This window comes from Leptidea sinapis, chromosome 38 (genome assembly GCF_905404315.1).
Source record: "Leptidea sinapis chromosome 38, ilLepSina1.1, whole genome shotgun sequence".
Taxonomy (NCBI): Eukaryota; Metazoa; Arthropoda; class Insecta; order Lepidoptera; family Pieridae; genus Leptidea; species Leptidea sinapis.
The window spans coordinates 1,217,061-1,229,649 of NC_066302.1; the positions used below are offsets into that span (position 1 = coordinate 1,217,061).

At 33.8% G+C, this 12,589-nt stretch overlaps 1 protein-coding gene and 1 pseudogene across 3 annotated transcripts; both read right to left on the minus strand.

Annotated features, from left to right (window-relative positions):
• Positions 1-3,630: 3,630 nt before the first annotated feature.
• On the minus strand, positions 3,631-6,354 carry LOC126975896 (uncharacterized). Of its 3 annotated transcripts, none has more exons than XM_050824010.1 (3): positions 6,114-6,354; positions 5,723-5,924; positions 3,631-4,890 (listed from the first exon to the last, which is right to left on the minus strand). In XM_050824010.1, the coding sequence occupies exons 2-3, from the start codon at positions 5,904-5,906 to the stop codon at positions 3,644-3,646; spliced, it is 1,431 nt and encodes a 476-aa protein (XP_050679967.1). In that variant the 5' UTR covers positions 5,907-5,924; positions 6,114-6,354; the 3' UTR covers positions 3,631-3,643. The 3 variants fall into 3 exon arrangements, with proteins under 3 accessions (XP_050679967.1, XP_050679966.1, XP_050679965.1); XM_050824009.1 differs by having other exon boundaries at positions 6,033-6,353; XM_050824008.1 differs by having other exon boundaries at positions 5,723-6,342.
• A 3,690-nt stretch (positions 6,355-10,044) lies between these two features.
• LOC126975899 (uncharacterized) lies at positions 10,045-11,985 on the minus strand (annotated as a pseudogene).
• Positions 11,986-12,589: the final 604 nt, after the last annotated feature.

Below are 12,589 nucleotides of genomic sequence, written 5' to 3' on the forward strand. Positions count from 1 at the left end.
TATAAATGTTGTATCGTAAATCCACTTTAATAAATAAAATAAAAGCTATTTAAGAAGCGAACCACATACCTTTGCGGATTTCAATTTCACTGTAAGCAAATTGTTGATCGACATTGTCAAATGCACCTTTAAAATCTGTATTGATACTGTGTACTTCATGCCCTTCATTTATTTCGCAGCGAAAAATGGATTCGTAGGAAACTGGCGTTGAAGTTCGTTTGGACAGATCTTACATTGAAAAACCCGTTTTGATTTTGTAGTGAAAAAGAAATGGACGCCAGACAGACAAGCGCCGTAACGCGTAACGCTACGAAGCGGTTTACCCTCCCAAAATTATCACTTCAAAAGTGCAGTTTGATTAGAACCTTCTCCTTTTCTGGAGTCGGTTAAAAAATACGAACAACTAAAAACAATTCTTTACACTCAGTCACAGAACCTCCGTCACTTGTCTTGAGTTATTTGCTTAGATAAATATGTAATTATACGTCTAGATAGACAGTAACAGCGGCGAACTATTAGCCTCTATTTACAACAGCGGACGCAAACTAAAACAACGTCACTAACGCATCGCAATTGTTAAGATCTCGTTAGAGTAAATATATTCTTTGGTTAAGCTTATCATGCACACTAAAGTAATAAACCTGGCCTATTGCCATGCGTTGCCTTACAGCAAAGTGGCTCTGTCTAAGGTTATTTGTTATACCAATATTTTTATAACCTCCTTCCCTCAAACATGTGCGATAGCTGGTCCATGCGTCAACACGTGAACGGGTGCTGCTGGTGGTGCCAGGAAGACCTGTTACAGCTACTAAATCATTGTATTTGTTGGATGCAATAAGTAATTGTGACAGTAATCACGACCATCATGCTCACGAAGCATCCTTACATACACAATGAATTCAAGCTCTAAAGGTTGATGCATCCAAGATACGATATAGTTTATATTTTATACAGTTTATTCGTTATTACTTTTTATGAAAAATTTGATATTATTTAAATACGATTCATATACTGGATGCAGCACCTTACAAACGAATTTGTTATGTATATTACAGCCATTGTAAAATACACTACCTATTTGATTGAAAATAGAGGCTGTTGAGTTTCTTGTATGTTCTTCTCACGAGCTCAACTTTTTCCGAAGATGTGGTAAATTCAGTAATTTAAAATAAATATTTATAGTGACTATTCAAAATTCGCTTGGTATAAGCCTAATTGAATTATGTTCATTTGACATTAACTCTGACAAAGGACAGATGCTTATAACATGAAAATAATGAATTTTTATTATTAGCTAAGAACATTTTTTGAATATTTTTTATTTTAAATAATAAATGGTTTGCCACCAGAAAAAACAATATTTATTAAAAATCACGAAAATAATGCCTACAAAACTAACAAACAAAATAGATATAGTTAAAAAGAAAAATGTAGAGAACCTTATCTACCTTATTGTTACAACACTGAATTGAGTGTAACATTTATAATGACACACTTTATAATTACGAGCATAATATAATTTATTATGTTCCGTGAAAAATTGTAAATATACCTATTTCGTTTTTGGCGAGATGGGTAATGGAAGGAGTCTCTTCTTACAATGTAGTGTATACGACTGTTTACAAACTCCTGCGGCGTTATGGTCAAGTAATTGTTCAAATTCAAATATTTTTTTCAAAATAGGAAGTGACTGAATCACTTATTCAAATGTCGTAGTAAAATATGATGACCAATGGAACTCTATAACGACTTACAGTACCTAAGGGTGCGATTTGTGGTAAAATTTCGAACAGTTTGTAATAATATTGCAATGCTTACGTTCATTGCTGTATTGTAAAAATATGTATATCTACACAAATCAGATTCACTAAAAATCTAAAAATAATTTGTTTTTTTATAATTATTAATTACTATTCCAAAACAATAGATATAATATGCACTAAAAAGTTTAAAAATAATTGCGTATTCTTCGACAGTCTAATTAATTAATCTAATTCTAGTTACGATTATTGTTGTTTTTGGAGTCGTGGATGCATTGATAGTTTACTGTATTTTGACTTATTCTAAGAATTTTTGGCGCTAATATTCAACGGTAGATAATATGACAATACTGCTTCCATGTTTAATATGCGTATACTGCCTTTACCACATAACCGTCTTTCAACAATTCTTTTGACTTTCGCAAATCATTTGTTTTGAAAATTTTATGGGATCTTGTTGTTAAAGCATTTACATCGCCCCACAAGACTTATTATAACAACTAAAGCCGAGTAGTAGGTATCAAGAATATATTGAGATGCCACAGTTAAAATGATTATTGCTTTAAATTTTTGTCTTAATGATTGGGATAAATTATTTTGCAGGAGATAACTATGTATAGACTTTCAGGCTCCCGAACAAGCGGGATTCCGATATAGCTTTAGCATCATAGATCAAATACATACGCTGCGGCAGGTCATACAGAAAACGGAGGAGTATAACCAGCCACTATGCTTGGGGGTTCGTGGATTGTGAGAAAACCTTTGATTTGATCGAAACCTCAGCGATGCGGTCTCTCCAGAGTCTCAGAGACTCACCGCGAATACTCCATTCGCAGACGATATCGTAATCATGGTTACATAAGACCATGGAATACATAAGAAATAGGCTTGATGGTCTCAATACAGCTTCCCAAGGAATAGGTCTCAAAATGAACGTAAAAACGTTTGTGTAGTAACGGTTACTATAACATAAATGACTTTCTTAATGATACCTCAGATTGGGAATGGAGCGACCGCCCTCAGGCTATTAAATAAAAAGTTTAATTGTACAATATTACTTTGTAAATGTTACTTTAATTGTAAAACATATTTTTGATGAAAAAAAAAGCCCGCTGAGTTTGTTGCGCCCATTTTTCTCAGGCCTGAGGCATTCATTTTGGAATGGGTGGTAGTTTTTTTTTTTGACTTTCAATAAGTGATTTCACATCCTATTTTGAATAAAAATATTTGAATTTGAATTTGAACATGGACAAGATGAAGATCATGTCAAATGTCTATGTCGTACCTACTCCCGTAAAAAGTATGTCTACTTTGGACAAACAATCCAGTTAGACAAGTCCAATATTGCGAAAATAGTCTCTCGTCGAATCCAACTCGCGTTCGGGAAACTACATCCCAAAAAGAAACTTCTCGTCCCAAATAACAGTGTCTGAAGACGAATTTTTTCAACCAGTGTGTGTTGCCAGAGAGGACTTATCGTACAAGACATGGTCGCTAACTTTGGGCCTGATAAGTAAGGTATGGTCGCTCAGCTGGAGAGGGCAATGCTCTGAGTTCCCTTGCAAGATCGAACCATAAATGAGGAAATCAGTACACCGACATAGGTCACACCCAAATGATTGCGAAAATGAAGTGACAGTGGACGGACCACATAGTTCGCGGACAGATTGATGGTGGGGCAGTAAAGTTCTCGAATGGCGACCACGTACCAGCAGGCCCCCCAAAAGGTGAAGCTTGCAACACCAGAGAAAATTAAAAAAGTGTAGTGTAACAACTACTTACTGTTTGGAAGTGAAAGGAAATTGATTTCACACTTTAAATACTATGGGGAATAAAATTTCTCAAGAATAAAAACATGCAAAGCAAAACATAATGTGTACATATCAATTTAATTTCTTTTTTTTAGTAATATTATGACTACTACTGGGCTCCACAGAATTAGTCTCTGTGTCTTCTTCATATTCATCACCCTCATCTGAAGTGTCAGACTTCCATGAGCTATCACTTAACATAGAACCATTTTCATTTTCACTGTTATTTTCCACATCTGATTCTGGGCTTAATCCTAAAATAAAATTGTCAAAGTCTTCTTCTTGAGTCACATCTCTTACCCAATGTGCTTCTTCTAATCTTTTCACTTCATTAATTTCGTTCCTCCATTCATCTTCAGTGACAGAATTTAAAGCTGAATGTATACATTGTTCCACTTGGCTCTCTGTGGAATTGGCTAGCTTTTCTTTAAACCTCTTTTTTACCAAGTCCCAGATATACACAATAGGATTTAGATCTTGGTTGAAAGGGGGTAGTCGGAGTACTATGTGGCCTCTTTTATTGAAAAGATCATCAACTAGGAACCTTTCCGGAGGTTTATTTTTTTCAATTATCTCTAATAACTCACATTTACTCAAGTTTCTATCAACCTTAAAATCATAATTATTTAGCCATTCTTGTATTTCAATTTTTGGGTCTCTAAAAGTGGGAACTTTATCAACATGCAAGTTATGATAAGAAGCATCATCAATAACAACAATACTGTTTTCTGGTAAATTAGGCAAAATTTTTTCTTGAACATAGTTAACAAATTCAAGTTTATCCATACAACTGTAAAAATATTTTTTAATTTTGGCTTCAAATACCATTTTTGTCCCGGGAAGAAATCCAGATTCATTGCCTGCACATGCTATCAGCCATGATTGAATAGGAATTTTCTTTCCTCCAACTTTATTTGTTGTATGTATCCAAGTTTCATCTAAAAAAAATACTGGTCTTCTTTTTGAACCTAATGCGTCATTTTCTCTGATATGCCTTAAATAATTTATTCTTGAGGCTTTAACATTATTTCTCTCCATTATAATACGCCTATTTTGTTTACATTTTATGAAAATAAATCCAAGGTTCTTTTTCAATATCCTACAAAGTGTTGTTCTTGAACCATTGTAGTTTAAATTATTCTTGGCCATTGCAATAATTTTATTGAGAGTTGGAATGTCTCTAGCGTCATATATAACAGAAACAATCTCCCTGATGCCTGATAACAAACAATTATCAATAACCACCCGCTTATTGTGGAGGCCCCTTTGTCCTTTACTTGGTGTAGCTATTCTAGAGCCCTCTATTCTGGCTTGCTCACCTGCAGGCAAACAGATTTGAAGTGAGTACTTATAAAACTCATAAAAAGAACTAAAAGTAAAATATGTTGTTAATTTATTTATTATATAATATTTGTTTTAATTAATCACTAGGAAAAATATATATCTTACATTAGATCGGTATTTTATTTTTTATGAAAAGAGGCAAAAAATTAGACAAGTATACCAGTGGGAGGCTCCTTTGCACAGGATGCCGGCTAGATTATGGGTATGTATAAACATTACTGTGTTTTGGTCTGAAGGACATAGCTAGTGAAATTACTTGGTAAATGAGACTTAACATCTTATGTCTCAAGGTGATGAACACAATTGTAGGGCCATGCAGAATTTCTGGGTTTTTCAATAATCCTTAGCCGCACTGCATTGTAATGGGAATGGTGTATCAATTACCATCAGCTGAATGTCCTCCTCATCTCGTCCCTTTTTTCATAAAAATAGTATTATACCCTGCCCATTACCTGCAGCACCACTCAGAATTATTGTTCAAAACCAAAATTCTAAACATTACAATTGTGATTGTCTATTTGATATAAGTTGTTAAGTCTCATTAGCCCAGTAATACACAAACTATGATGTACTTTAATCTGACACACAATAATTCTTGTATACTTTTGACTGTGCTAAGAAGTCCCCCACTAGATACATAATTTTTATGCTGTTAAATGTAAACATCTACTTTCACTTTAAAATAGTGAAGTTTATGAGGTGTTTAAGATATATATATTATAAGCAGCTAATATTCTACAATTTTTTTTTAACAGGATAGAATGGGAGTGTTTAAATAATAATATTCCATTCGTCAATAGAACCAACCTTCTCTTTTAATTTTTGATATTGTGCTTTTTGACAACCCTGTAGCCATACAAGCGCGGGCATGGCTGTGTTCCAAAGGATAATATCGTTTCATTCGTTTTTCTTCATCAAAGTACTGGATAACATTGAACACAATCTCTCTTGTATTACCATTAAGAACTCTTCCACGCTTACTCTTTTCCATTATTATGGCTTGATGCTTCTGCCAATATAATTATGGGCAATTTATCTAATTCTAACTATTATTTCCAGTTCATAAGTGATAATGCTTATACAACACGAATCAGTTATTGTCATAATAAGAAATTACCAATAAATTTTATAATTACAATCGAAACCTATTAATTTTATCAAATGTTTTCTTAGTTTTTACACTACATAGTAACTTTACCCAATATTTAAATAATTGTTTGTTGCCGAAATATGGCAATGCTGTGATATTTGATTTTAGTCATAATAATAAATTATAATAACAAAAACAAAGCCGAATCGAGAAAATAATCCTGAATCCTCCTATGCAATCTGTGGAAATCCAAAATATCGAATAACGTCATTATGGTTTTGCGCCTTGGTGTCACTTTTTTTTATCTCAGTGGCTATTTGTACTGGACGAATAAATTATATTTATAAATAAACTAGCTGACCCAGCAAACGTTGTATTGCCGATATTAAAATCGCGATACAAAAGTAACTGTTGATCGTATATGTGTGAAAATTTGAAGTTGTATGTATTTTTTAATGCTGACTCATAAGAAAACAAATTTAAAAAAATAATGTCGTGTGGACCACCCTTAACATTTAGGGGGATGAAAAATAGATGTTGGCCGATTCTCAGACCTACTCAATATGCTTACAAAATTTCATGAGAATCGGTCAAGCCGTTTCGGAGGAGTACGGGAACGAACATTGTGACACGAGAATTTTATATATAAGATTATAGTTGACCTAGCTCAGTCGGAAAGTGTTTTTTTTTTTAATTTTATGATTCCTTTTTTATGTATTAAAAACTTATCATAACACATTTGTCTGATTTTTTAATTACCTATTCAAATGTATGTATGACCTGTGTTTTATTTACGTGTTTACCCCTCAGAGGTTGTAATTTTTATTCGTTATTTTCTTGAAAATTGGGTATTGTAATAAGATTAGTAGCACTGTAAACATGGACCAAATCTCTATCACTATGATTTATAAAAATTGGTTAGGTTAGGTTATGCTAGAACAGTTAAAACAATGCACGAGCCGAGCGTAGCGTGCCGCGGCAGCGGCCGGCGAGTGCCAGAACCAAATTGTAGGCGTTTCCCCCATTAACAAATTAGGGATGGGGGAGGGTAGACTTTTATTTTGGTTTTTCTTGAAAACTGTGTATTACGTTGTAATAAGAGTGGTATCACTATAATCGTGGACCAAAGCTCTATCAACTACAATTCATTAAAATTGGTTAGGTTAAATTATGTTAGAACAGTTAAATTTCATTCAATGATGTCTTTTTTCTCTCTAATCCGATAATCGGACGACTAATTAAATTCATTCGTCCAGTTGCCGGACGAATAGCAACAGCCTAATAATAATTTTTTTGTCCAGTACCCGTATTAATAATTATAAATTGTTCGTACGGTAACCGTATTAATAATTATAAGTTGTTCGTACAGTAGCCGTATTAATAGCCTCAGCCTTTTTTTATTTTATGCGTTTTGCCAGTAGGTAAAGGTGATTTATAGGTTTTGGAATTTCTAATTCAGAGTTTTTGTTACTTTTATTTCATTGATTGTATTCTTTCGTTATTCTTAACTACACTAATTCCAAAATATCCAAATATTCACAGGGTGAGTATTCATATTTCAGGAAATTGTGTCTTAGTTAAACGTGAAAATATTTTTCTTAATATTATACAATATATTTAAAAATGCCCACCGTACCAAGGGGTTCTAAAGGCCAAACGACGTCTTACGTCGACCCAAATGACATGTTAGTACTTCCTATTATCTTACTGGCTAACGAAAGCTGAACATAGGAAATGAGAGTAGAAGAAAGAGGAAGTAGAGTAGGAATAAAAAAAATTGATACTTTTCCTTTTTTTTTTGATATTTCCTTACCAGTTAATGGTTTTGGTTTTTCAATTTTATGCAGTCATTTATTACATAATTCTTGTACACACATTTTTGAGACATGAGTTCTTTGTATTAAAATGTATTATTTTAAATTATTACTTCAACGTACAAAGGGATCATATTATATGAACCTAGAGTATTGAAGAGGTAGCAAATATCTACAATGCAAGAACAATATTTAATGAAAACCACTACACAGCTGAGGTGAGCCTAAAAATAAAAGCCATAAAGGAAGATAAACAGTATTTATTCATTATAATCAAAAGCTGATTTTAACAATTCTATTTCCATAGATTCGTCTGAACTACTACTGGAACTATGATCCTGCATACTTATGATCAATGGTTCTAGCTCTTCTATTATACCATCCCTCGTTTTGTTCTGAACTTCAACTGCTCGACGTAACATGAATAATATGCTCTTGTATGTTCGTCTGTCATAGGCAACTTAATCATTAATCGTCGTGTAAGTATCCACACGATCGTCCGTAATCAGTCCGTAACTGAGCGGCAGTTTGTCAAGATGGACATAATGGATTTCGTGATTTAATAATATTAATTTTAATATTGGTGATCGATTATAAACCTCATAGTAATCATAAATATCTGAGTACCTATATACCTACCTTATTTTTATCCTTGTGATACACGGACGAGTAAAAAAAGACTCCGCGCCGTGATATTAACAAGTGAAGCATCTTTAAGCTAGTGTGTCCCTATATTATATATCCCAATATTAGTCATAGTATATAGCCACAATACTTTTTAATCCGATTCTTTTAATTTTTGATTGTCAGATTGTTTCCTAAAATAAAAATAAAGATAGCAGGCATAGAATGAGTAAATAAATAAATTACATAAAAAACAGTAACCTTGAAAGTACGGATTGCTGGTTTGATTCCTGTGTCAATGTCTTGTGTGCAGTATTTTTGTTTTAACAGATATAAAAAAAGACGTACTACCATTTCTTATTTTTAAGAATACCTACACAAAATTCATTCTTAAATTCGTTTGTTTGCCACTGACGTCGTATCAAATAAGTACGTAGAGGACAAATAACTATGTGCTTTGTAATAATTTGGTTGCTAAGTAAATACATAAGTGATGGACATTTTGATAGAGTACTCGATCCTCCACAATTTGAGTAGCTCTGCGTTGCACGCGATTTAATGTTTAGACCTGATACTGGAATGCACCAGACCAAAGATGAGAATGATACTCGTATTGAATTATTGTTCCACAGTACTTAAAAAAATGTTGGTAAAGACAGACCTGCTATCATAAATCACTGTATTATGAAACAGATAATGAGTTATCTACTTAGAACACTATTAAATGGATTACCAAATTTTTCAAGTAAAGTCCCTTTTTTTACGGTCACACTGGACATTACTATCAAGCGTAGCGGAGGTTTATTGTCCCAAACATCGAATTAATTTGTATTATGAAAAAAAAAAACAAAAAATTGTGTGATAAAAACTAATCTATTTGTGAGGGTCCTTGACACTTTTATTGCATCCTAGCATTGATTTTACACAATTTCTCAATACACGGCAGAATTTTAATAATATTTTAATGCGACGTTAACCGATCCGCCAAAGACGATGGCAGATGTCATAATATCATTAAATACTTGTAATAATTTATGTTATTATATTTGTGTATGTCCTTTTTAGAGTAACAGCATGTATATTTGTTTCAGGTATAAAATAAGAAAATAAAACTTGTTTCAATCTTTAGCACCGATCACTACCAAACAAATTAGGATACAAAAATTCTCTAAGCTTGGTGGTCTACTCTAACGTGACATTGGCAAACTTGTGGTATACCTTCAACAGGAGCCATAGTAGGAAGAATAGAATAGAATAGAAGTGTGTGCGTGTGGCTATGTATTTATATATTAACTGGCTTGTTGTAATGCTTCACTGTTATAGTGCGTTTCATCAAATATTTCCTATGCCGTCATGTTGGCAGTAATGGAAATAAGTGCTGTCACGTTACCCTTTTGCGATTACCCCAAATTCAGGGAGATTAAAAAATCAATATGATGAGTCGTCCCTATTAACTACTAGCAGTCAATATTTCAGTCCTCTTTATTGTTAAAGGCGTGGGAATAACTTTTAATATCATTAATATTATCTTTCATTTAATAAAAAAATTATGTACAGAATTAAAATAAAAATATTACAGGTTCAATGAGAACAAAACACGATTTTAATCTAAAAATGTTTATTTTCATAATTTTTTACAATAATTATGTTCATCTACATCTGACATATTATTATCCTCAGCATCGCTATCATCAGAAGTATCAGTATCTTCGCCTACTTCGATTATGAATCTTTCCGTTTCGCTATCTATTACTGGGACGTCGCCGTAGTATTGGTCTTCTATTTTTATGACGTGCTCGCATTCTTTGTTCCATTCCTCTGCAGTAATAGTTGCAAATGCTTCCTCAGTAATTTGCATTATTTTATTAGCTTCTTGGCCAACGTTTTTTCAGCAACTCGTCTTTTTAACACACTCCATATAAGCTCAATTGGATTTAAATCACAATGATAAGGCGGAAGTCTTAATACTTTATAGCCATTCTCTTCTAACATTACATCTGCTTCATATACAGGTAGTTGTTTATGTTCTTTAATTATTTCATACAGCTGTGCTTTCAATATCGTCGGCAAATACGAAAGTCCTTTAATTGTGATTTCGGACACATTGTTGGTGCCTTATCAACTTGAACAGTATGATAGGAGGCATTATCCATGACAACAATTGATTGCGGAGGTAGATTTGGTATGAATTTTTCCCTAAGCCATTTATTAAAGTTAACTTTATTCATTTCATCATGATAATCAGCTGATTTTGATTGAGATCTAAAAATTAGCTGAGCATTGGGTACAAATCCCATGGCGCCACCTGCATGAACGATAATCCAACGTGGGCCTTTAGAATCAGAAGATAAAACACCTTCTTCAGTTTCGCTTTGCCAACATTTTCCAGCGCAATATGTGGCGTGTATGTGTGTCTCGTCTAGATATACAACTGGCCGCTGGGTTTCAAGACGATTTTTTCTTAATTCTTCCAGGTAGCGATGACGCCAGGCAACAATGTCATATCGTTCCATCAAAACCTTTCTCTTGGATTTGCATTTTTTGAAATAAAATCCCATACTTTTTATAATTCTCCACAAAGTGGTGCGGCTCCCTTTATAATCTATCTCATTTCGCATTTCATGCAATAGTTTTGTTAATGTAGGCAATTCCTTTCTTACAGAATAAAATTCATGTATTTTATGCCTTATAGCGCACAGTTCAAAATCATCCAGTTCGTGGGTTTTTCGTCGTGGGCCACTTTTGCGAGGAGTAGTCACTTTAGTCGACGTTGAAGCTGCCACTTTACCTTCTTTAGTAATTTTCGTCGCGGTCTTTTCAGATATTCCTAAAAGAAAATTCAATTTTATAAATTATAACAAGAGCACATTACTCCTACATTATTGCTTTCAATAGGTAGAAGATAGCTAGTTCTACTTTTGTAGTGCAACAATTATTATTTAGTTATTAACAAATGACAAATAATTCAGACCCTGACTATTGTCAGATTCTTGTACCTAGGTACTTTATTAAAAAGGTCAAGTGAATTAACACTAAAAATACTATAGGTAATTAGAATAAAATACAATAGGAATATTAGAATGTTAAGACACAATAATTTGAGTTTAGTCGTGGACCTGGTAATCAGGACCCCAATTCTCGAATTACCCGATAAGCATATCACATACGATATAATGACCTGTCTCGTTTGCGCGCACGGAGAAACATGGACGCGTGATAGTGACAGGACGTCATATCACACACGATATTTATATCGGGTGGCGCGAGAATTGGGGCCCTGACACTGGCAACCCTATTTGACTTACCTGTAATGGCGGCGACCCGAGCTTGTACACATCTTAATGGAATAAGTGGGGCCTCGTTACGTTTTTCACGCTCACAAAAGTCTTTCACTTTCAACACCATCATTCTTTCACCACTTTTTAATGTTTTCGGCATGATTTATGACTGAATCTCAATTTAACTTGTGAAAATCTGGAGCAGCGGCACACCGTGTTGACACTTTTGACAACCAATGCTACCAACATGACGGCATAGGAAATATTTGATGAAACGCACTCTATATAGGGTGACACGGAGTCCTTATTTTTTTACTCGTCCGTGTTGTGATATTTATGTTTGGGAATCCATATTTCTGGGTAGTGCTGATAAAGTTTTACGAATTAAAATGTTTCTTCATTTGACCCAGTAGTCATTGCATCGTACTTGCTCAATGTGGATAAACAGGAAGGATAATGAAAACAAAATAACGCCGGTACGACTTCTCTCACTGTCTTGTGAATGATTGACCAGCGATCGTGTGGGCACACGCACGCAACTACACGCAAATTCCTTTCGATATGTGTCTGAAAAACCGACAAGTCACCGATCGTCTCGATCACTATGATGATTATAGACGATGATCGGCAACTAGAAGCGAATAAGCCCTCCACACTATAGTGCTCGCGTTTAATCGCCGATTATGAATAGAGAACTAAAGACTGTAGCATAAACCATAGATATATTATTAGTAACAGTATGAAATTGCCGATTTGTACTGAAAACTTCGTTTTTTTAATTTAACATATTAATTAATCAAAATGATTACGATAATTATTTATACATTTCTACCATATAATAGTACAATGTCAATTCGAAGTACCTATT